The 26,281-nt window shown below is 41.6% G+C and overlaps 1 protein-coding gene and 1 pseudogene across 8 annotated transcripts in view; one reads left to right on the forward strand and one right to left on the reverse strand.

The window, feature by feature from the left end:
• The window catches only part of RBMS2 (RNA binding motif single stranded interacting protein 2), an 83,414-nt gene that overhangs the window by 35,582 nt on the left and 21,551 nt on the right, over window positions 1-26,281 (reverse strand). For all 8 annotated transcript variants that reach the window (XR_008681901.2, XM_055396220.2, XM_088837090.1 and 5 more), the window contains 4 exons: window positions 9,321-9,487; window positions 4,665-4,723; window positions 3,736-3,827; window positions 1,935-2,092 (listed from right to left, as the gene is read on the reverse strand). Coding sequence is in view for 7 of the 8 variants with exons in the window: in XM_055396220.2 (XP_055252195.1) it covers window positions 1,935-2,092; window positions 3,736-3,827; window positions 4,665-4,723; window positions 9,321-9,487 (476 nt within the window). In the remaining variant the exon portion in view is untranslated. The remainder of the gene's footprint in view (window positions 1-1,934; window positions 2,093-3,735; window positions 3,828-4,664; window positions 4,724-9,320; window positions 9,488-26,281) is intronic.
• LOC148777629 (D-aminoacyl-tRNA deacylase 2 pseudogene) lies at window positions 13,050-13,540 on the forward strand (annotated as a pseudogene).

A 26,281-nucleotide genomic window follows, 5' to 3' on the forward strand; every position in this document is an offset into this window, starting at 1 on the left:
ACGGAGCTTCTGCTTTAAGAGAGTACAGGAGCAAAAAAGGTTGATTACAAGCCTTAGAAATTTCCCTTTAGTTATACACGGGGTCACCAGAAGGCGGCGCCATCGAGACTGAATAGGCTAGGGAAGAGGTCTTATTTATTCCACGTTCCCAAGGTCTGAACACTGCAGAGTAAAGCAGTGTTCTTGGACCAGACAAGATATTAAAAAAGAAAAAAGAACTTTCAGATCACTTCAGTTTAGTTCAGTCGCTCAGTTGTGTCCGACTCTCCACGACCCCATGAATCACAGCATGCCAGGCCTCCCTGTCCATCACCAACTCCCGGAGTTCACTCAAACTCATGTCCATAGAGTCGGGGATGCCATCCAGCCATCTCACTCTCTGTCATCCCCGTCTCCTCCCACCCCCAATCCTTCCTAGCATCAGACTCTTTTCCAGTGAGTCAACTCGTCGCATGAGGTTTCAAACTTTTTAGAGAGGCATCAGAATCTCATTTCAAACAAACTCTTAAAATAAATAAAAACCATTTCCTAAGTGGGCTAGAGAAAGCTGAAGCCCTACAACAGTGACACTAACCTCCAAAGAAGGTGCCCTGGAAAACTCAACAGCTCTAGGAAACACCTTAGAAAGATGGTACCGATGACCCTACCTGCAGGGCAGCAGAGAAGACACAGCCGTAAATAAGCCTTTTGGACTCAGTGGGAGGGTGGGATGATTTCAGAGAATAGCACTGAAACATACACATCACCATATGAAAACTAGGTGACCAGTGCTGGTTAGACGCATGAAGCAGGGCACCCAAAGCCGGTGCTCTGGGACAACCTGGAGGGGTAGGGTGGAGACGGAGGTGGGAGGGGGGTTCAGGATGGGGGGGACACATGTATACCTATGGCTGATTCATACTGATGTATGGCAAAAACCATCACAATACTGTCTATCCTCCAATTACAATAAATTAATTTTTTTTAAAAAAGAAAATCACTCATCTAAACCTCTACTTCACAGGGTAACCAAGGCTCATAAAGGTCTGATATCACACGGGCAGTTAGTGGCAGAGCTGGATGGAGAATTTAAGGCTCTCAATAGATCTGAAAAGGCAGACCAGATCTTCCATTTAATCCTACCTATCTTGAAGTCACAAGGGTAAGGGCTCCACTCTACCACCCACTCCTGAGACCTTGGGCAAATCACTTCATATTGAGAACTTTGGTTTTCTTTTCCATAAAATAGAGAATATTTATTTCAACAACATTATAAGGAACTATACTCCAATTTTTTAAAAATTAAAAAAACTATATACATAAGTAAAAACTCAAACTATATATTTAAAATTGAATTTCATTGCATTTACTATCAATAACATTTATTTTTTTAAATAAAAAAATATTTATTTCATAGAGTAAATGAAATAAGACAGATAAAGGTTCGTTCAGTTTTATCTGACTCTTTGTAACTTCATAGACTGTAGCCTGACAGGATCTTCTGTCCATGGAATTCTCCAAGCAAGAATACTGCAATGGGATGCCATTCCCTTTTCCAGGGGATCTTCTCAACCCAGGGACTGAACCTGGGTCTCCTGCACTGCAGGTAGATTCTTTACCATCTGAGTCACCAGGGAAGCCCAAATGAGATAACAGGATGAGAAATACTCACGAAACTAAAACAGGATACAGAATTACAATCTTTTATTCTGCTTAGTTCTAGATCAAAGGAACAAAGCCTAGAGTAACAGGAAATAGTGGCGAAAGCATAAAGATTTGATAGCAAATAGTTTTTTTGAGTATTATGACCTATAATTAAATGAACTTTTGATTTACCGTCAAGAACTTCCGGCCAGAACTTTGGTCCTGGGGGCAACAGGACACAGACTTTCTGATGACCTTCTATGTGACATTCTTTACTAACGTCATCATTTGCCATTCTTGGCATCCCTCACCTGGCAAAGCCGACCCCTCTGCTGGTCCCACTGGTGTCTCGAAGGATTCTAGTGGAGATAACCTGGCCAAAGGGCTTCAGCATTCCCTCCAGTTCTTGCTCATCCATTGACAGTGGGAGGTTTGAGATGTATAAATTCGTGGGGTCCTGCTCCTGTTGCTATGGAAATAAAAGTGAAAAAATGAATTTCATATCTCTTAACCCTCTCCGACCCTCAGCCGTTATTCACAAAATGACATTTCAGAAAAGAGAGAGGAGGAAGGGATGACTGAACAAAGAGAATCTTAGCAACTATTTGTAACACCTAGTCCCACTACCATGGGTTCAGTTCAGTTCAGTTCAGTCGCTCAGTCGTGTCCGACTCTCCGTGACCCCATGAATCACAGCACGCCAGGCCTCCCTGTCCATCACCAACTCCCGGAGTTCACTCAAACTCATATCCATCGAGTCGGTGATGCCATCCAGCCATCTCATTCTCTGTTGTCCCCATCTCCTCCCTCCCCCAATCCCTCCCAGCATCAGACTCTTTTCCAGTGAGTCAACTCGTCACATGAGGTGGCCAAAGTATTGGAGTTTCAGTTAAGCGTTATATATTGAGTCTAGGCTGAAAACAGATCTACTATTTCTAGCACTGTACGAGCCCATAAGACAAGTCATGGATGAAGTTTTGGGCTGTCGCTTTAAGAACCAGGCAGAACGGCACTCGTCTCCCATCCAGCAGCCTGTCCCAGAGGCTGGATTCTCTTGGGCTGCCTTTGCTTCCAGGGTTGGATTGTTCTGAGTAATCTCCCTCCCCCTCTTCCGGCCGCAGCAGACTCCTCTTAGTAGTAGGAATGTCTGTACACTCCCTGATGGAGGGCACGCTGGAAGAGGAGAGAAGAGAGAAGGGAAGTGCTGCGGGCTACACCAGGAGACAGATGTACAGCTCACGGGGTCACCACAGAGCCCCAGAAGTTTCAGTCTCACAGGAAGTCTGAAGTCACTCCAATGTCAGAGGGGTTTTCTCCAGAAAGAAGAGGTGAGTCTCGCACCTCCAGGGAGCAGACTCTGTAAAATGGCAACAACTTCCCAGTGCTGTGCTGCTAAGAATTTAAGCAGTCACTCTGCCCTAGACAGTGGGTCACCTGCAACCTTACTCCTTCTTCTACCTTTCCTTTCAGGGCTTCCTTTTTCTTCAACCATTACAGACAAGGATGGCTGGCAGGCCTGCTGCATCAGCCCCTCTCAGGTATTCACAATGACTTTAGAAAGGCAAGAGGGTAACTCCACCTAAGAGAAGAAGGAAAAGTCTCTAGCTTTCTAGTAGCCTAAATGAAAATAAAACTTACAGACAGATGGGAGAAAGGAAGGGATAGTTTCCCTTCTCTCTGTGGTGTCTAACCCCGACACCCTACATACCACCTGCCCCACCCCCACCTGTTCCTACAGGGAATAGTGCTGGGAGCTGGAAAGCATTGTTCTGAACTTTGGAGTTGCACAACTGCCTTCTTCAGAGAATGTTGCAAAAATACCACAAGCTGTTTGGTAGGGAAGTGGGACCAGGGTGGAGATAGGGAAACAGCTGGAGGAAGGGAAGAAGCCTCTGGACTCTCTTGCCCACTTCTAATACTTGATGAGAGGAAGAGAGGTGACAGAGCTACCTGAATACCACCTTCCTCCAGCAGCAGAGGCTGAGACTAGATATAGTCAAAACGCACTGCAGAAAGCCCTTGCCCTTCAACCACGTGGCTCTTAAATCCTCTGGACACCTTGGAGGCTAACTACCGCCTCTCAGAGGAACAGACGTGGGGTAGCACCCTTACCTTTGCCATCTGCGCTTGTACACCACTGGCCTTCAGTGCTGTTACCGCTTTCTGTGCTGCTGAAGGACTGTCAAAGTCCACAAAGCCATACCCTGGGAGAGGGAAACAGAGTCACTGGGAGGGAGGAGGTGGAAGGGAGGTAGGAGGCCTCAGCTTTTCAGGAAACAGAGGAAGAGTTACGACCCACATAATAGAAGTGGCAGGGAGGAAGAGAGATTAAGAGGTTTCAGGTGATTTTCCATGGGCTCTCCAAACCCTGTGAGATTTGGTCTACTTTATAACTAAGAATGCCAAGGGCCATGAGGTCTTTGTGGTATCCTTGTCTTCCTCCCTCTCCCCTAAGAAAAACCCAAGGTTTCAAGAACTAAGCTCCTCTAGTAACTCATGGCCCCCCTCTATTTCCAAAAGAACTCCCTCCTCTTTTATAGCCACATCCCAGAAATGCTAGGCATGTAAGAAATACAGCCTCGCCACTGCAGATAGCCAGTCACCTGCTGGAAGAAGCTCCTCCTCACCCCAGCATCCAGCCCCTTCCCTCTTTTCCTCTCCACCTAGAATTGCTCAAAACCCCAACAAAATTAAGTCACCCCATCTACACCAATAAAAGACATTTACAGTGCTTTGCTAAGTAGAAACATTCTCACGTACCCATATCTACCATCCAATCCGGGGGAACATGACACAAAGGCATGTTCAAAGGACTCAAAGGCATTCTGTGCAGGCTTCTAGCCTTGGGTCCCCCAAACTGCATTTTTAGCTCAAGCTCTCTGGCCATGAAACAATCTAAATGCCTACCTGACTTTCAAGCCTGAACCCCTGAGAGATGCCACCCTGGCACTGGAAACCAGGGGCCTGAAGCAGTGAGGGATGGGGCAAGCGAGGGCCCCCCTGCAGCTGCTCTCCACCAGCAGGAAGCGCTGTGATCTCACCTTTGCACTTGTTTGTGGTCTTGTCCAGGATGGCCTTAGTGGAGACAATCTTGCCGTATCTAAGGGAGAAGAAAACGCAAACTGATAATCTGGGGGCAGGGGTTTAGACCAGGACAGAGACTGCGACATCTAGAGGAATCCATGCCCTGTCTTCACTCCCACTAGGAAAAACTGTCCTTGCTCAATCCTTAGCAATAAGAACAAATGAATTTAAAATATCACAGTTCTCATATAAACCTATTCCCCAAAGGCATCTACAAGAAATAAGGTAACTGTAGTCCCTACACTGTCAACACATTTCTCTCTTCTCCCCCAAATAAGACTCAGATACCAGTTAGAAAGAGACTACTGTCTTTTTGGGGGGAAAGAGGCTTGGTGATGTCCATTCAGCAGTGTGCAAGGGCAGAGCTCTGGCAAGAATTCCTTGAAGACTAAAAGTAATCCTTGCTATTACTTATCTTCCTTTGCAGAAACACCATTTCTCCCATGAAAATCTATTTCTCTTCTCTAATGTCCCACTCCTCACTCTTTTACTGGCCCCCTGATTGAAGGTCAACTTAAGCCAAACTGCATTTATTCAAATCCTGATTCTGCCACTTAGCTATGTGTGATCTTGGACAAGTCATTTAATCTTTCTGTGCCTCTGTCTCACCATCTGTAAAATGGAGAGAAGATTGTTGGGAACATGAAATAAGATCATGAATACAAAGCACTAATGTCTACCAAAAAACACCTGAACATTGTTAATTGCTATGACTATAATATTATATCCGAAGGACCTCAACATTTAACCAAATGGCTCTCTTTTGGGCTTTAGTGTCTAAGACTTCTCACTCCCTCTTTTCAGCTGTGCCATATGGCTTATGGAATTTTAGTTCCCCAACTAGGGACTGAATCCAGAACCCTGGCAGTGAGAATGCTGAGTCCTAGTCACTGGACTGCCAAGGAATTCCCTGATTTCTATCTGTTAAAATTTCAGTGTGTTAGGGAGGGGACTGGGCATTAGACTAAATGCAATAGCTGTGTTAAGAAAATTACACAAAACTTGATGATAAGGCAAAATGAAGATTTCATCTTCTTTCAATGTTATTCTGGAACATTGTCTGCAAGGCCCCTTCAAGGTATATTCTATTATCTAGAAGGCTGTTTCTTTGGGTTGCTATTTATTACTGATGAGGCTCAGATTTTATGAAGATACATATTAACTTGTAGATTTTTATCTAGTAGAGATACAAGTAATCTTTGTCCATTAGAAAAGATAATCCCAAAGGTTACTGTTTTACCATTCTAAAGGGTACAAAGCTCTTTTCTCTGTAACCTAGTAATCTTATTCCAACTTTCTTTATTCAGTACCTATCGATACTCAAGTCTCTCAAATGCTCTTTGAACCCATTTTACCATTCTGCTAGTTCCCTCATTAATGAGTAAATATTTGGCATAAGCTCACCTATATTTGTAGGAAAGTTATGCTCTTCAACCTTTTCAAATTATACTTTAGCCATGTGGGGTCCTGTGGAGTTCCCCAAACTTGTGAACGGTGGCGTATCACTGTCCGGGATACATTAGAAGTGTTCTACTAGAAAGAAGTCTCTACATTCTACTTCAGGAGGGTGAACCATATTAGAGAGACAGAAAAGAAAATCACTAACAAAGTCAGGAGCATAAAATTTAACTGGAAACAGTTGACAGGGACTGAATTACCTGAAACAAGCATTTTTTTTCCTGCTTTTCCTCCCATTCCATCCCTAAAGAACATATGATGATTGATGTATTTGCTTTGCTCCTTGACAGCCCCTGACTGTTCTAGTGGGGCTCTGTGACCCTTGGATTAGACAGAATAAGCCAAGCAGGGTCCTGGAGGCTAGAATAGATGTGATCCTAACCCTTTTGGGCTGCATACTTGGATTCCTCCCCAGATTTAGGCAAGAGAAGGGATAAAGGAGACTGTGAGCTCAAGAACACACATGCTGCTATCTCCACCCAGGCCCCAGGGTGGGGCTCGCTGTGGTCTGAGCAGCCTGAGACACTGAGCTCAGAGTTTCCACTGCAGCTGGCAACAGCTGGGTTGTGCTGCTTCCTCCGTGGAAGGAGCCCTCCAAGAGAGAACCAGGAGTTCCAGTTCCAATCTCCACGCCTCTCTTTCCTGCCCACCAGAGCTTAGGATCCAGCAACGCGTACTTCCCCTACAACCTAGAGAGATAGCTGGGACAAAGGCAGGAAGTCCTTCTATGCATGGGAAACACCATTCACAGAGAGGTTTATCTCCTAGCTCACATGCCTGTGAGGGTTCCACCCACCTGCTCCTCTCAGCTTCCCTTTCGTCATAACTCATCTAGCACCTATTTTTTCTCTGCTGCACTCCTACTTATGGTCCCCTCCTGGGCTCCTTACTCCCATCCTATATGCCGACCCTGATTATTCTCATCCCTCAGACACAACAGAAGGTAAGGCAACTATCAGTAAGGACAAAATGAAAGCCTTAAAGTATAGTGAAGTAGAATTGAGCTTTTCCTCTGTCTTGTGGAGTCACAGAATTGATTTTTGTAGCACACTATATTTAGTCCAAGAAACAAAAGGTAGAGAAATCAAGGAACTAGATTGATATAGTACTCTTTTCCTTCATGTGCTAAGTCACTTTAGTCATGTCCGACTCTTTGCGACCCCATGGACTGTAGCCTGCCAGACTCCTCTGTCCATGGGGATTCTCAAGGCAAGAAGACTGGAGTGGGTTGCCAGGCCCTCCTCCAAGAGATCTTCCAAACCCAGGAATCAAACCCACGTCTCTCACGCCTCCTGAAGACATTCTGGCCAATTCCTATTCCCTCAAAAAATTACTAGTCCTAGACTAAGTCCCCTAAGTTCATTTAAATACCTTTCCAACAAGGTAAACCAAGGTAAAGGATCCAGTGTTATATACATACCCAGTTTTTAGAGACTGATTCTGTGCAGCCTGGTGCAAAGAGAATTCCAAAACCACTACTTCAGAAGACTAAGGGATTTACAGAGTACCTCTGAGGCCTCATACATTCTGGGGGAAGGATGTTCAGCCTCTCCAGGATTTGGGACAGCTGGCACATGCACATACTGTTATGGGAGTTTGTGTCAGTTTGACCACTTCAGAAAATTGTTTACTAGTATCTACAAAAGCTGAACAAATGTATACCCTATGATTTAGCAATTTTACTCCTAGTAACATAAACATGCAACAAAAGCCTTGCACAAATTCACAGCAGCACTATTCATATCTATAACAGTCACATGCTGGAAACCAACCCAATATCTAGCAACAGTAGAACAAGTAAATAAACTGTGCTATATTCCTATGATGGAATTCTAGAAAGCAAGAAGAATGAACAAAGTTTTGCTGCAAGCAACAATGTGGATGCATTTCACAAACAACACTGAGAAAAAGAAACTAGACACAAAATGGTACGTGCTATATCATTATATTTATATGAAATTCAAACAAGCCACATTAATTGTTTAGAGGTCAAACAGTAGATACCTTTGAGGGTAGGAGAGAGACTGTCACAGGGAGGTAGGCTTCTGAAGAGCTGATAATTTTCCATTGATCTGTATCACAAGGGACTCTTACAGGGATATGTTCCCCTTATGAAAATTCACCGTTCTATAAGCACTTATGATTTGTACACTTTTCTGTATGCTTGTTATACTTCAACAGTTTTAAACGATGGTAAATTTAGGGACTTCCCTGGTGGCCCAGAGGTTAAGAATCCACCTTTCAATGCAGGGGATGTGGCTTTGATCCCTAGTAGGGGAACTAAGATCCCACATGACTCACAGCAACTAAGCCTGAGTGCTGCAACCACTGAACCCGCAGGCCATAACTAGAGAACCCGTGCTGCAACTATAGACCCCGCGTGCTGCAATAAAGACCCTGCTTGCCGCAACTAAGACCTGGCACACCCAAATAAATAAACTCGATTTCTCCTTCCCTTTTAGTACTCCCATCCTACCAGCCTCTAATCAATCCCCCACATAAATGATCTGAAACACATATTTTTCTGCTACATAGAATTGAGCTGGCATCTCTGCATGCTTTCAATTTTTCCGGCTTTCCTAACTGGGCTAATTCCATGGTAGTTATCTCTACCTCATGACTCAAGTCTATACAAAAGAATCCCAAAGATCTTCAGAGGGTAAATACCAGGTGACAACTCTTTCTTCATATTCTTCTTTATCCACCAGTTTGAGGAACCCTCTGGGTCCCTGGAAATATCTCTAGCAGCAGAAACTCTCCTAAGAGCATAATTCAATTTAGTCCCACTTCTATCCTCACTGCCAACTCTATCTTCTGATCGATATCTTTAGAGATATCGAGCATTTCTATTCAAGGTGTAAGGATAGAAATCTTTCCACTAAGACCATCAGTTCTGGATACATGCTGGAAACAAACTCATATACTAACTAGGCTTTCCAGGTCAGCCTGATCTGGCTTTCCTCAAAGAAACACATAAAAGTTTTATATATTGGCAGTACGTAGAATTTCTTTAGGAGGGGTTGCTGAGAAACCCTGTGACTACAGGGGTAGAAACAAAATAATACTGCATTTCAGGATAAGAGTATCAGGTAAAAAGCCAGCATCGCCAAATCTGTACTGTCCTTGGAAACCTATCCACATATGCCCCAACTTACGACTGACACAACTTCACTAGGTCCTGGTCAGTAGTGCTCGGCTGCAATCCCCGGATGTAGAGGTTGGTCTTACTCAGCTGGTCATTTGCAGTGCTCCCACTGCTGCTGTTAGGGGTACTGCTGCTTGGACTAGGTGGTGCCATTTGCTGAGACAATGACACATATGGCTGCAGGGAGACACGAAAAGCAAAAGGTCAGAAAAATCATACATTTAGATGCTCAGGAGTGAGGAAGATCTTGGCCCCTTGGAAAGAATGATTCCAAACCCAAACAGCAATGAAGTCATAGGAGAGTTTAAAAAAAAAATGAAAAAAAAAATCCAGAGGAATTCTTCTCTGAATAAGAAAATATTTAACTGTCCTTTCACGGAAAATGAGAGGTCAAAATATGTTTGCTAAAGGTTTAGAAAAAAGATACTTTGTGACAGAGAAGTGTTCTTACTATATAGATGCTGGAAATACAATTGATGTATGCCTCTTAAGTAAACTGTGTAATGAGACAAAATTAATAAAAATCAAAGTTCTATTAAAAAATGACAGAGAGAAACTAGTAATTCATCAAATCAAGAAGGTATAGAAACGCTGAACACAGATTATTCACAGAACTGTAGAATATGAAAACTGCAAAATACTTGCGAGAGTTTGAAAGTTATTATAGACTTCAACAAATAAAATGAAATACTAATTATCGTGCCAGGTAGTAAAAAATGAAATTTTTGACTCTGCTAATAGGGGTTTAATCTTAAGTTCTTTACAACTATATTTTAAAGGTTTAAATATGAAAGAATACTAGATAAAGTATGGGTAAGGAAATCCAGGATTTGGGATGAAACATCCGTAATCTTTCACTATTGATACCAGGACAGGCAACCAGACTCTGCTACGCTTTGGGGGTCCTTCTGTTAGAGAAAAACTACCAGGTTGACTGGAACATGGATTCATTCTTTCTAGGCATATTTTATATCCTTATGCTCTAATCAAGCTTCTAGTATATACAAATATATGGTTCATAATACTCTAAATTTGCATTTGTTAGTCACGACTGAGCGACTGAACTGAACTGAACTGAACTGAAGTCGTGTCCAACTCTTCTGCAATCCTATGGACTGTAGCCCGCCAGGCTTCTCTGTCCATGGGATTTTCCAGGCAAGAATACTGGAGTGGGTTGCCATTTCCTTCTCCAGGGGACCTTCCCAACCCCAGGGATCAAACCCTAGTCTCCTCCATTGCAGGCAGATTCTTTACTGTTGAGCCACTGAGGAAGCCCCCAAATGTGCATAACTACCTATAACGTGGTGCACTGTACTATATCATACTCAAATTCCAGTTCTCCCTTGGCTTAAAGCACTTTACAGTACAAATCTATTTGGAATTACTTCCCTATAAAATGCCAGCTTCATCTCCAGGGTTTCCCCTACATGCTTTTCTTTGGTGGCGGTGGCAGTAAGAGACTGGGGTGGTAACAGAAGAAAAAGAGATACATAAATATGAAAGAGGGGAAACCTTCCCAAAAAAATCTTAATGTAAAATGTGCCTCTTATATTTCATGCCTCTGACCTTTAGAAAATTCTTAACAGAAAAATCTTTGCTCAGGCTAAATATGTTGAAGCAAATATTTCCCTATTTCTATCATTAAAAAATGTTCAAATACACATTTGTATCCACTTGCAAATACACTGTTCACTCCATACTACAGCGAAGAAGAAATTCAATACCACATTCTGGAATGGCCCAAAGACTCATGACCTACTGCAGCTCCTGATATACCCCATCTATTTCCTATCCCTGTCCCCCTTTGTTTGCCAGCACTCATACTAGGATTTTCCATACAAAACAATCCACATGCTGGCGGAATATGAATTATTATTCCTCTGTGGTGGCAGTGACAGTCAACAAGTACAGGGCAAGACATGTGTATTTTTTAAGAAACTTTCAGACGACAAGACAAAAACAGGGCAAATAAACCTAAAGTCATACATCCAGTGCTAGAAATGGGAGTACTTAAGAACAATGCTGAAATTGCCCAGTGAATTAGTAGATATGTAATAATAATCAAATACTAGTAGTCAAGACCTCCCCCATCGCCACTACTATTGTAAGAGCACCATTTGATTTAGAGGCAAGAAGATTATGACCTATATTCTAATCATGAGTGCTTCTGAGTTCAGAATAAGAAGATCACTGCTAGAGGTCATTCGCTAAGACACGCCTTTCCTCTTAGCTGAGAAAGCCAAGCTGCTGCTTCTAAATACAAGATTCTCGGGAACTCCCTGGAGGTCCAGCGATTAGGGCGCAGTGCTTTCACTGCTGGGGCTGGGTTCAGTCTCTGGCTGGGGAACTAAGACCCTGCAAGCTGATGTTGTGCAGCACCCGCATGCCCCAGCAATCCACCAGCGTCAGAGTCCAGGCCTGGGGGTGATGATGGTGCCAGCAGGAACAGTGACAGCAGTGGCAACTCTCGTAGCATCGCATCAGGCGCCAAGCACAAGCACATGAGGTCACCCATCCCAATCAGAGCTCATCCATCCCCTTCCCCAATGTGAGAGAATATTCCAAAGAGGAAGCATCAGTGATGCTAGGACTGTCCAAAGAAGAACACAAGGGTTATTGAGGAAAGAAAGAAATCAAAAACAAGTTATTGGTTTGCTACCATGGTTATAATCTTGGTTTTAACATTAAGGTCTTACCCATAATCTAAAAATATGACTTAGTCATTAATAAAAAAAAGGCCAGAAAAACTCCTAAAAAAAAAATGTAGTTCAGAAAAAAAAAATTTTTTTTTCTCTTTTGCTGTTCCCAAATAGCTTCTGAAACTGCTATGAAGGTTTGGCTCCAAAGAGAAAAAACAGAAAAATACTCTGTTTTCAAGAGAATTTACGAAATAAAGTTGAGCAAGCCTCTAAGTAAAGCTTATTTGGCTTCCCAAAAGAAACTATTTGGAGAGAGAATACTAACTAAACTAATGATCCATGTTTACCTATATATGTAAAAGAGAAAAGGGTAATACATATGAGAGTCCAGAGGACTGAGATATTTTTACTGGGGGTGGGAAGGGTAGGGTAGAATTGTCTTCCTTGTCTCCTCCTTGTCTGAAATAGTCCTCTGAGGCCACTGGTCCTCTGTCAGGGCCTAAGCTAGAAAATGAAGAGCAAGATTTGAACTCTTTAAAGTAAGGACCCTCACATTTGGCCTAGGATTTTAAGACACCTAGGATAGTATTAAATTTGCATTTAGAAATAAAGGATGTAGCAAAGAAATATGTAAAGTTATTCTATAGAAGAGGGTAGGCATGAGCCATGTTATGAAGGAGATTTAATTCTAGAAGTGACAGGGAAACATTACTAGGACTGGGAAACATTACTAGGTTTATTATAAGCTGAGAAATGACATGATATCATATATTTAAGAAAGCTAACACTGGCTGCATTATCCCAGCTGGTTCAGAGGGGTAGAAGACCAAAGGTAGTGAGACTAATCAGGAGATATTAGACATGAAGGGAATGGCAACCCACTCCAGTGTTCTTGCCTGGAGAATCCCAGGGACGGGGGAGCCGGGTGGGCTTCTGTCTGTGGGGTCACACAGAGTCAGACACGACTGAAGTGACTTAGCAGCAGCAGCAGCAGACATGAAGGGAGGTCAGGAAAAAAACAGAAGTTAAATTCATACTTGCTGGGGTGGGCCTGTGCGGTGCGGAGCTGGAACCTGTGGGATATCCGCGCGGCCTGAGCCATGGCTGACAGTGGCAGAACACCTCAGGCCCAGGCTCTCCTGCAGCAGTGCCTGCACGCCTGGCTGCAAGTACGCCAGGCCTAGGGCGATGTCAAGGCAGAGTGGGTGGAGGTTCAGAGAGGATTAGTGATCTAGTGTGAGTTTTCAAGGGAGCTGATAAAGAACTTATTTCCCAAATGGTTAACACACTGTTAAACGTGAAATTAAGTGAAACAGAAAATGGCAAGTACATCTCTATATTAGATCTACCTGGCAACATTCTTATCATCCCTCAAGCCACCCTTGGTGGGACAGTGAAAGGAAGAAGCACGCAGCATCACTGTAACTCTGCAGAAGAAGAGGAGTTAGAACTTTATTCCCAATCTGTGAATCTCTGTAACAAAGAATTAGCTGCTAATAGCAAGTGTGCTGAAGCTGGGGTTGTGGTGGAACACAGCACTTACGGCAACAGACAGGGGTTATCATCGTACACACACCTAACTGAGTTTTGAAAGTTTCTACAGTCATAATTAGATTCCCTAGCCCCTTCTTCTTGAGTACATTAATCTGAAGCATTTTTAGGTAAGAAAATCCTGGGTCCCATCCATAACTCTGCAGCCTCCTAATTGGATGAGTTTGCCAGTCAGCTAAACTCTGGATCTCAGTCACCTTCCATCCCACTTTCCTCTACACTGATACTCAAAAATTTGAAAAATGCCTTCTCTTCACTTTATAGTCACTGATAAGAACATGGAAATGTTCCTAGAGAGCTGTATTTAAGCATTTTGCAATGAATCATTTTGTACAATCAAAAAAAAAATTTCTTATGCCCTCAAATGTATGTTCAGTTCAGTCGCTCAGTCGTGTCCGACTCTCCGCGACCCCATGAATCACAGCACGCCAGGCCTCCCTGTCCATCACCAACTCCCGGAGTACACTCAAACTCATGTCCACAGAGTCGGTGATGGCATCCAGCCATCTCATTCTCCGTCGTCCCCTTCTCCTCCCGCCCCCAAGCTTTCCCAGCATCAGAGTCTTCTCCAGTGAGTCAACTCGTCGCATGAGGTGGCCAAAGTATTGCAGTTTCAGCCTTAGCATCAGTCCCTCCAATGAACATCCAGGATTGATCTCCTTTAGAATGGACTGGTTGGATCTCCTTGCAGTATAAGGGACTCTCAAGAGTCTTCTCCAACACCACAGTTCAAAAGCATCAATTCTTCGGCGATCAGCTTTCTTCACAGTCCAACTCTCACATCCATACATGACCACGGGAAAAAAGTAGTATGTAATAAAAATAACTTTGTGTTAAAACTAGATAAAACCCAGCACAAATCAATTATAATTTTGTAAAATCTGTTTTAATATTTCAGATTTCCATATTTTGAATGAAAGAATATGCAATTTACTATTCCTTCTAATACTATCTATGAAAATGTAGTGCAGAAATATTATTGTATATTTTAATATTACTTTCCAACGATATCCAAGTGCTTTAAATTACTTTAAGAATCTTTAGTTGATATAGGAACAGGAAATGGGGGACTAAAAGTTGTTTTTGTTTCATATTCTGGGTTAATATTCTGTTTCTCAGTTTTTTATCAAGAGTGTATGTCACATTGTCTGCCTTTTATTTTTAAAAGTTACTATTTCAGGGGCGAATTCATGTCAATGTATGGCAAAACCAACCAATATAATATTGTAAAATAATTTGCCTCCAATAAAAAATAAATTAATTACAAAAAAAAAAAGTTACTATTTCATTAAATTAGTGTTCATAAATTTTTTAGGCAGTTCCTTTCTTGTTGATTTAAATTGCTATATAATAGGAATAAAAAGGGAAGCTCTCTACTGGAATTACTTGGAAAAAAATTCAAACTTGCAGAATTTGAAGTGATCTGCTTGATGCATATATGTGAATGCTTTTAGAATAAATACTGGTTAATTTTATTCATTTAATAAACATTTAAATACCTCAGAAATACTACGCAGGGAAGGCCTGAAAAGCATAGTAGTTAAGTGTTGGAGAGCCTTAAAATTTGATTTCTTAGCTAAAAGTGAACACAGTGCCTTAGAAATGTAGGCTTACAGAGTAGGTATCAACGCTTTTAGAAAGTTCTAATATTGTACTAATTCCTGGGAATTGGAATAAATTCAGTTGTGATCCCTAAATATGGGAGGCAATCTCAGGGCAAGGACTTTATGGCTTTGGATCTTCCAGTGAAACTCAGATGCCTATGGGCAACAGGTTACCAAGGCAAAATAGAGAACACTGGCTGGACTGCAAAGGTGAACTGACTGAATGCAAATACCAGAGAACAGCAAATTTAAGGTTGGCTGGAGACTAGAATCTCTCAGTAAAAGGTGTGTGGGAACACCAGCATGGGGGGGAGTTGGTTGTTTCCAAGAAAGACCACTCCCCTTGAAGGAGAGCTGAGAGAAGGCACAGCGGTAGGACAAACGAGCTGCTGGATATCAAGTGCATAACACGGGCTTACAGCAAGCACACCCTGTCGGTTACAGTTACTCTTTCAAAAGTTGGAATCATTTAAAAAAATGAAGTTGTTCTATAATTAAAGGATAAAATCCTTCCTTTCAGAATATAGATAACTCACCCACCCAAATTGAGCTATTATCTGTCTTCAGAGATTTGATGCTTCCCCTAGCAGTTCTTAAGGATCCAGGAAAACTTTGGAGAGATGTTTTCATGGAAAGCGCATGAAGAGATATGAGGTTAGGAGACAGGCAGCGAGTGAGTCCTAACCATCTTGACAACTACCTCTCTCTGACCACCTCGACAGTTACTTATGTCTAGATTATAAAACAATTCCTTCTGTTTTGTTCTTCTTTTACTAACGCTGAGACCTTTAAGATAAAATATTGAAGGGACTTTTATTTCATAAAGACTGGTGGCATTAAAGATTGGTGGGGTGCTATTTAAAGGATGATTAGAGAACTATGTTGTAAAAATACCCTGAAAGATTCTCTGGGGCAAGATAGTCTGGGGAAGGGCTTATAGCACGGGGATAAAGAAATATATAACTCCTTCATCTTCATCCAGAAAAAGAAAAAGCAAACTCCCCACTTCCTGTAGCAGGAACTTTATGTTTCCTGTCTTGCTGAGTTACAGGAAACGAGGAGACAAGAGTATGTTCTTCCTTCTGCTCTCTTGCAAGAGATTCAAAGCCTACTTCCCAATCACTAAGTTTTCATCAGATCTTTAAAAGAATGATCCACTCAGTTGAGTTACTTGCTAATTAAAATCTAATGCAAGTAAAACACTGTCTTTATTCTGAAAATAAGGTTCTCAGATCAACTGTTCACTTTGCCTGGTTTAAGAAAATTCACAAACCCTGTATCCATTCATTTGCTATCAAAGTCATCCCCGTCTTGAGCCCTTAACTTTATTATCACCAGAGCAGGAGAAAACTCCACCCCATGTCTAGTGCCCAGCTAAGTTCCTGGCACAGAATATAAGCATGGATATTTACTAAAAGGAGTAAAACAAATTTAGGGGGTTTGCTAACTGTGTATCATCTTAATAAACCCCTAAGAAAGTCTCACAGATACATAACCCAGTGGCCTGACATCGAAATTCCTATTACAATATGGATATTGATGAGCCACAAGTTTCTGGAGCCAGTGGTTTCTGGGATATATAACACATCTGATCATTTTTATCTAAAAATACATTATTTCCTGAGTTCTCTCATGTCTCCTAATAAAGTCCACTTTCCCTGCAAAGTATCAGTCCTCCTAATATTCACTCATGAGGCCCTTTGCATTATTTGAATCATTCAATAAATATATGAATGCTGAATATGTGTAAGATCTGCTTGAAGCAGTGGGGACTCATAGGTAAGTGTATAAGTGAATATTTCATAATAAATTTAAACACATATCCACAAGAAGCCACTGGATTCCCTGGTGGCTCAGAGGGTAAAGGGCCTATAATGCAGGAGACCTGAGTTCGATCCCTGGGTTGGGAAGATCCCCTGGAGAAGAAAATGGCACCCCACTCCAGTATTCTAACCTGGAAAATCCCATGGACGGAGGAGCCTGGAAGGCTACAGTTCACAGGGTCATAAAGAGTCAGACACAAGTGAGTGACTTCACTTTCAGAAGAAGCCATTAAGTAATTCACAAACCAGAGCATACAACCTAGATAACTAGCAGAACAAAACGTGTGTGCTTTTTATGGGGATCCAAGCAAAATGGTATAAGAACATGAAAGAAGAGACAATTCCTGAGGGAAAAGTTTCTCAAAGAAAATGTTTTGGGTTTTACCTTGAAAAATGAGTAGGATGGTAAACTTTTAAATGGGAGCCATAGGGAAAATCAAATCAAAATCATAATGAGATACAACTTCATATCCACTAGAATGGCTATAATAAAAAGATTATGGCTTTAATCAAAAGTAACTTTGACGGCTGCAATAAAAAATAACAAGTGTTGGTGAGGCTGTGAAGAAACTGGAACCCTTGTACACTACTGGTGGGGATGTAAAATGACGCAGCTGCTCTGGAAGACAGTTTGGCAGTGCCTAAAATAATCACACACAGTTATCACATGACTCATCAATTCCATCCCTACGTATGTACCCAAGAGAACTGAAAACATGTGTCCACACAAAACCTGTACAAGAATTTCGTAGCAGCATTACCATAGCCCAAAGTGAACACAAATGTCTATCAACTGATAAATGGATGAATAAAATGTGGAACATCCACATATGAGCCGATTAGTCATTAAGAAGGAAAGAAATACAGATACATGCTATGATGTGAACCTTGAAAACATGTTAAGTGAAAGAAGGCAATCACAAAGTACCACCAATTATATGACTCCATTTATATGAAGTGTGTAGAACAGGCAAGTCTTCAGAAACAGAGAGCAGATGAGTGATTACCTATGGCTAGGAGAGGGGAACAATGAAAGAATTGGGAAGTGATGGCTGTGTGAGTGAGGTTTCTTTGGGGGGTTGGTACCGAAAATGCCCTAACAGTATGGTAATGGATGCATGATTCTGCAAATATACGAAAAGCCACTGAACTGTACCATTTAAATGGGTGAATTGTACATCATGGGAATTATATCTCAATAAAGCTGTTATAAAAATTTCATAGAGAGACTTCCCCAGTGGTCCAGTGGTTAAGAATCTGCCTGCCAATGCAGGGGACACGAGTTCGATCCCCTATCTGATAAGATCACACATGCCTCGAAGCAGCTAAGCCCGTGCACTCGAGCCTGCACTCTAGAGTCTGGCAGCCACAACTACTGAAAGCCCCTGCTCCACAACAAGAGAAGCCACTGCAATGAGAAGCCTGCGCAGTGCAACTGGAGAGAAGCCCCTGCTCACCACAACTAGAGAAAGCCCATGTACAGCAACAAAGTTCCAGCACAGTCAAATAAAGAAGTGAATAATTTAAAAAAATTTTTTTCATAGAGATGGGTGGAGAGGAGAGGACATTCCAACCACTGAAAACGTCCTACAGGCTAGCATGACCTAGCACAGGATTCAGCCTAAGTTGGCATCACCCTACTTCATTTACAGGTAGAGAAATCTTAAAATTAACATACTTTATTGAAATTCAAGTAAAAATATGAATCAGACATTACATCATATCAGAACAAAAAAAGGAGCATTTTCAATAATCCTTCCTTCTGGAAACAGTAACATTAAAAACAAAACAAGGGGCTTTCCTGGTGGTTCAGTGGTAAAGAATCCACTTGACAATGCTGGAGTCACAGGTTCGATCCCTGATCCAGGAGGACCCCAAATGCCAAGAAGCAACTGAGGCTGTGCACCACAACTGTTGAGCCTGTGCTCCAGAGCCTGGGAGCCACAACTGCTGCGGCCACACGCTGCAACTAATGAAGCCCATTGGCCCTGGAGACCATGCCTCTGCTCCGCAACAAGAGACGCCAAACAATGAGAAGCCCGTGCAAAACAACTAGAGAGCAGCCCTTGCTCGCCACGTTGACAGAAAGCCCTTGCAGCAACAAAGAACCAGCACAGCCAAAAATGAATAAATAAAATTATCAAAAAACAATAACAACAGAAAGGTTCTCTGCAACATGCAGAGCCTAAGCCAGAGAACCCACACCACAGCTCTGCCCAACATACCTGGTCTTAAAACCTGACTCTCGGCACTTCCCCTACTTCCTCTTAGCTCAAGTAAACCTGACACCACCTCCAGCTCCTCATCTCCTCCCCACTTCTCTTTCACGGCTCTTACCTCTATAACAGTAATCTGTTTTCCACATTCCTTTAATGCCAGGGGGAGTTACTCACATTCACACCAGGTGATACTCAAACGAGGTCTTAGGTATAAAATCGTCATTTTCAAACCCTAAGTCAAAATAACTAAAGAATCCTCAGTTAATAAAACAATCAAACTTATTGCCCAGTGATCCATCCATTCACCCTTCCAGATCTGCTTGCCACTCCTGTCACCTTGCTTTGAGGCTAGGAAGCTGACCATAAGGAGTGTATGAACAGGCTCCCTTGTCCTGTGGGTTCCAGTTGGGTCTGGTAACCAGATACACACCAGCAGGATATCAAAGGGCAGGAGGAGAATGAGATCAGAATATTTCTTTTCCTAGCTCCTTCCCCTGCCAGAATACCATGATTTGACTGCATACTGCTGCTGGGGCCCAAAGTTCTCTCCATACAGCTACTCTTAGATTCTGGCAATCTCCCTCAGTTCTTTCCCCCTTTCGATCTAGAGTAACGTAGGCTCTGTAATTGCTGGCCATAGGGTACTCTGCTCGCTCTCACTGGTTTCCCTAAGTCTCTTTGTAAATAGTCCCTTTATTACATCTTTCTCAAATTTCTCTGCTTGGGTATGCCATGTGTTTCCTTTTGGGGCCCTGAATGATGAACAAACCATTCTACCTTAAAGACTCAGGTGCAAGGGGATATGTACCAGAAACTCTTAAGAAACTCTGCTTTCTTCAAGACTAGAAAAAGAACCTCCTCACTCCTCTAGGCACAGTTTGATGCAGAATTTTGTACTATATCTCTTTGTCTAACAATTAAACAGTATCTTAAGTCCTATAACATTTATGATTTCATTTGATCTTCCCAACAACTCTGTGAAGTAGAGCAGGGAATATGTTATTAGTTTCCTTCTAAAACTTAGAAAGTGAGTCTTAATTTTATTTCAACATTCCCTTTGGTATGTCACTTCACTTTTTATTAAGCAGAACCAAGTAATGGAAACCCTAAGACTGACAGTATCCAAACCGGTGCAGAGAGTTGAGTAAACAGTTCTTTACATGACCCTACATTCTTTCATCTCCCTTCTGGGAAGAGGACAGTTCTAAATTCCCTGGGAATAGGTAATGTCGAGTCCAAAGTAGAACATTTAAGAAACAAAGGCATTTGAACCGTATAAGGTAAGAGTAAAACCTACATAAGACTGGCGCTTACATAGACTGACAGAGCAAGAGGCCTCAACTGAAATATGTGGGCAGTTCTATGGGGGGCACAGCCCTTTTAGGCAGCAAAAGCCCACGCCTGTATCCCAAGGAATAACCAACTATGTCATCAGCGTGTAGGTACATGTCAGTGTGGCAACATCTCATATGTACCAGGAAACACAGACAAAAAGTTTAATTTCCAGGACCGGCAAAGGAGCTTTGAAGGTTAAGCAGCTTAAGTCTGAACATGACAACCAACTGCTTAGGCAGAACATGGCTGGGACACAACTGAGTCCCCATGCAGTGTGACTCTGCATAACAAAACCCCTCCACTATTCAGCCTAGCTGGTAGATCAGCTGTGTTCAGGAGAAGATATGGCTGAAGAAGGAATTGCAAAGTGAAAAAGGGTAACAGAGCTTGCAGAGAGGTGTATGTGGCTCTCTTCTGCAAAACGGCTGCCTTAGACAGAGAAAAGACGAAGGAAAAGATAACGTCTGCCTAGAGTTTACTTTGTCCTACCTTGTCTTGTACTCTATTTTCATCATTTGACACAATTTCAGTTTGGTGAGACGTACAGAGATCACAAACCCTTAGAAGTTAGGAAACACCAGCATCCTCTTCTTCACCCTTATACTACCCACAGAAAGAATATTTAGATTGGTAGATTAGGGGTCTGGGTTCATCAAGACCTAAAATCTCAAAGTCATGAAAATATTCTGTTCCTGTGGTCATTACAGAAATATTTTTCTTTCACCAAACAATAAATACTGGCAACACTACACATTTGAAGGAAGTAGCCTAGCCCAAGAATATGAAAGGTATACGTGCCTAGTCTATCTTCAGATCAAAATAAAATGTATATATGCAACCACCTAGCCTCACATTAACTATATCAAGTTTAATCTTTTTTTTTTTAAGTTTAATCTTTATCTATGCTTATTTTTACAAATCACAAAGAACTTTGGAAATAATTTTTAAAAATTTGATATACATAGAATTATCTCTAGAAAGATACACAAGAAGCAGTTAATAATGATGGCCACTAGAAAGACAAACTAGGTATATGGAAGACGGATTGAAAACAGACTCTTTGTTTCCTTTATACTCGTTTGAACCTTTTATATTTTATATCAAGTCCATACATCTATTATCTACTTTAAAACAAACAAAAGTCTCTTAAAGTCTGACATACTTTTCTTTTTAAAACTAGGACAGAACGTTAAAACACCTGAGTCCATACAGCCTGACTCTGGACCCACACTCTCATAGTTTCTAACATACCTTGAATCTCAAAAAAGACAGTGATCTGAGTAGAACTAGTCCTTAGGAAAGTGTTAACCTAGTTTATCCAATTCATGGTTTAAATCACAATTGGGAATTGGGCAGAAGTTGGAGGTAAGGGGTGGAAGTGAGGACTGGTTGCCAAAGTAAGAACTGAAAACCAAAAGCCAATTATAAACAAAGGGATAAGGTCTCCAAAAGAGGAAGAAAAAGTTCTGTAAGTTCTATCAAGTTCCTGGGTAGTAATATGGAGGTTCTGTAAGAATTTTTGTAAGATCTAGTACCCATAACCACATAAAGACATTATTTACAGAATAGTCACAGTATGCTTAATCCATAAACAATACAGAAAAAGGGGAAATCCCTATTCTTTTAGGCTGATTTACTAAAACAAAACAGCTATTTTCCTCTCTCCTTATTACAAAACTATCAAAATAGTTTTGATAGAACTTACAGAGCAGAATCTCAGGTTCCTGCTTACTTTTGCTATCCTTTAGAGGTGAAACTGAAAGAAAATGTAGAATGAGAATAACAGACTTATAGTTGAGAGGCAACCCTCTACTGCCCCTCACTTCTTCCTTTTTCTAGTCTCCATCCTCTCTCTTATTCCTCTCTATTCTTCTTCCGTGTTTTTTCCTTCCTATCTTTGCTTAGGCTTACTCCTGACAGTTGCATTCAGTGGTGGCCTTAGTTAACAACTTGCCAGTTGTTAATACAATATCAGCATTCCTCTTCTTCACCCTTGTACTACCCATGATCCCACTACCAGGCATATACCCTGAGAAAGCCAACACTGAAAAGGACACAAGTGCCCCAACGTTCATTGCAACACTATTCACGATAGCTAGGACATGGAAGCAAGCTAGATGTCTATCTACAGATGAATGGATGAAGAAGCTGTGTATACATACAACGGAATATTACTCAGCCATAAAAAGGAATGCATTTGGGTCAGTTCTGATGAGGCAGATGAACCTAGACCCTATTACAGAGTGAAGTACCTCAGAAAGAAAAACACATATCATATACTAACACATACATGTGCAATCTAGAAAGATGGTACTGATGAACTTATCTGCAGGGGAGCAATGGAGACACAGACACAAAGAACAGACTTATGGACACAGGGTGGGAGAGGGAGGGAGGAGTGGAAAGTGTATGGAGAGAGCAACCTGGAACCTTCCATTACCACATGTAAAATAGACAGCCAACGGGAATTTGCTGTATGGCTCAGGGAACTCAACCTGGGGCTCTGTAACAACCTAGAGGGGTGGGATGGGGAGGGAGGGGGGAAGGAGAGTCAAGAAAGAGGGGACTTATGTATACCTATAGTTGATTCATGTTGATGTTTGGCAGAAACTGACACCATACTGTGAAGCAATTATCCTTCAATTCAAAATAAATAATTTTTTTAAAAAATCATCAAAAAATCCACTAGATTAGGGATTTCCCTGGTAGTCCAGTGATTCAGAATCTGCCTTGCAATGCAGGGGACATGGTTTGATCCCTGGTTGGGGAACTAATATTTCACATGCCACGGGACAACTAAGCCTTTGAACCTAAAGACCGTGCTTTGCAACAAGAGAAGCAACCACAGTGAGAAGCCTGCACGCTACAACAAAGCAGCTTCTGCTCCTCACAACTAGAGAAAGCCTGTGTGCAGCAATGAAGACCCAATAGAGCCAAAGACAAACAAATACATAGTGTTTAAAAAATCCACTAGATTTAAGCACTGATCTGGTACGTGAAAATGGAACTAAACTGAGGAATCTGATCGTCACCCTCACTGGGGGAGTCACTTACTGCCCACTCCACTGCTCCCTTCCACGTGAAGAGACAGACGTCAGCATACCATCCCTGGTGGGCAGGCAGCTCTACTCTGGGAGTACAGTTGCCTGAAGGGAGCATGCATTCAGCTTGCTACCTTACACACTGGTGAGGTTTCACAAGGGTGTCTCACAAGGGAAGACCATAGCTTTCTGTTTGGTTTGGTTTTGATCACTGCTTGCACCTAGGTGGAAAAATCTGCCGAATTCCCGCAGTATTAGAAAATTCACTGACCCACAGATAGGAGGTCTTGAATATCAGTTTTATCAGTAATAAAGGTGTTGGTTTTATTTCCATTTGTCAAAAGTCATTTTTCTTATTTCTCAACTGGAGTGGAGAAGAAGGATGCTTCAAACCGAAACCCTCAAACCCCACCAGTCTTTAAGGGTTAGGTAAGTATTTGATGGCTGAAGTGGAGGCCAGGGTAAAATGTTAGCATGCCTAGCCATACCAATCTACAAATTCTGTAAATGTAAAATAATGGTTTAGTATTAATTAAATTTGGGACAACAAAGAAAATAATTTTCATTTGTAATGTAAGATCTTTATGTTACAAATAAGAAAAAAATAAGATTCAGTTTTGATATAAGCACTCAATTATTTCACTATTCAATTAGCAATTGAGTAGGGAATGAACCAATGTTCACTAAATGTTTTTTCAAAGAGTGTATTTCTTGTCTATAGAGCCCATTAACTAGCAGAAAGTAGTTAAAACACAGGCTCAAAAATTAAAAGCCTGAGGTTTAATTCTACTATTGCCACATGTGAGCTGTGTGACTTTGGTAAGTTGCTTAACCTTACCTGCAAAATGCAGATAGTAACAGTTGTAATATGATTAGTGTGAGAATTAAAATACATACATATAAAGCAGGCAATGCTAAAGAATGTTCAAACTGCTGCACATTTGCACTCATTTCACATGCTAGCAAGGTCATGTTCAAAATCCTTCAAGCCAGGCTTCAACGGTATGTGAACCAAGAACTTCCAGATGTACAAGCTAGATATAGAAAAGGCAGAGGAACCAGAGATCCAATTGCCAACATCTGCTGGATCTTAGAGAAAGCAAGGGAAATCCAGAAAAACATCTACTTCTGCTTCATTGACTATGCTAAAGCCTTTGACCATGTGGATCACAACAAACTGGAAAATTCTTAAAGAGAAGGCAATATCAGACCACCTTATCTGCCTCCTGAGAAACCTGTATGCAGGTCAAGAGGCAATAATTAGAACTACACAAAAGACTGGTTCAAAATTGGGAAGAGAGTATGTCAAGACTGCATACTGTCACCCTGCTTATTCTAGTTACCTGCAGCGTACACCATGTGAAATGCCAGACAGGATAAAGCCAAGGTGGGATCAAGATTACTGGGAAAAATATCAATAGCCTCAGATACTGATATGAATTGACACTTCAGATGACACCATTCTAATGGCATAAAGCAAGGAGGACAGTGGAAAAAGCTGGCTTAAAATTCAACATTCAAAAAACTAAGATCATGGCATCTGGTCCCATCACTTCATGGCAAATAGATTGAGAAAAAATGGAAACAGTGACAGACTTCATTTTCTTGGGCTCCAAAATCACTGCGGACGGGGACCGCAGCCATGAAATTAAAAGACGCTAGGTCCTTGAAGAAAAGCTGTGATGAACCTAGACAGCATATTAAAAAGCAGAGACATCACTTTGCCAACAAAGGTCCATCTAGTCAAAGCTATGGTTTTTCCAGTAGTCATGTATGGATATGAGAGTTGGACTCTAAAGAAGGTTGACTGCGGAAAAATCGATGCTTTCAAACTGTGGTGTTGGAGAAGACTCTTAAGAGTCTCTTGGACTGCAAGGAGATCAAACCAGTCAATCCTAAAGGAAATCGACCCTGAATATTCATTAGAAGGACTGATGGTGAAGCTGACACTCCAATACTTTGGCCACCTGATGTGAAGAGTTGACTCATTAGAAAAGACCCTGATGCTAGGAAAGATTGAAGGCAGGAGGAGAAGGGGATGACAGAGAACGAGATGGTTGGATGGCATTACCAACTCAATGGACATGAATTTGAGCAAGCTCTGGGAGATGTTGAAGGACAGGGAAGCCTGGCGTGCTGCAGTCCATGGGGTCACAGAGTCACAACTGAGAGACTGGACAACAACAGAAGCTCTTATAGTGCTTGAAATATGAAAGGAGCTCACATTTATTCGTTCAATGAATACTTAATGCCCACTTTAGAGTACCAGGCACTATGTCAGGTACCAAGAACAAAACGCTGATTTAAAGATGATCTGGAGACAAAGATGTGAGATGGTCTTGGTCCTAATGGAATTCAGCATTTAGCAGAGATACAGCCATTAATCAAATAATCACAAAGTAACTGTATAATTACCGAGTGTGATAAATGGGCTAGGGAAAAAAAAAGATCAGAAGGCTGTGACCTATTTTAGTTATTATAGTTGGAAAGGTGACATTTAAGTGAGACTTCAAGGATAAGCAGAAACCAGTCATTCAGAGAATGAAATAAAAGATCATTCCAGAAAGAGAAACGTGCAAAAGACACAAAGTGAGATTTTCAACTGAATCTGAAAGAAACAGAAGGCCAGTGACACTCGTGTATACAAGGATGAAGGTGTAGGTACAAACTTTCAGGCTGTCTGAAAGTGTTTGGCTTTCATTCAACCCTATAGACAGTGAATAATTTTATGTAAGAGAGAACTTATAAGATTTGATCTA

This window comes from Moschus berezovskii, chromosome 6 (assembly GCF_049115385.1).
Source record: "Moschus berezovskii isolate FMDL1 chromosome 6, NW_MosBer_1.0, whole genome shotgun sequence".
Lineage (NCBI taxonomy): Eukaryota > Metazoa > Chordata > Mammalia > Artiodactyla > Moschidae > Moschus > Moschus berezovskii.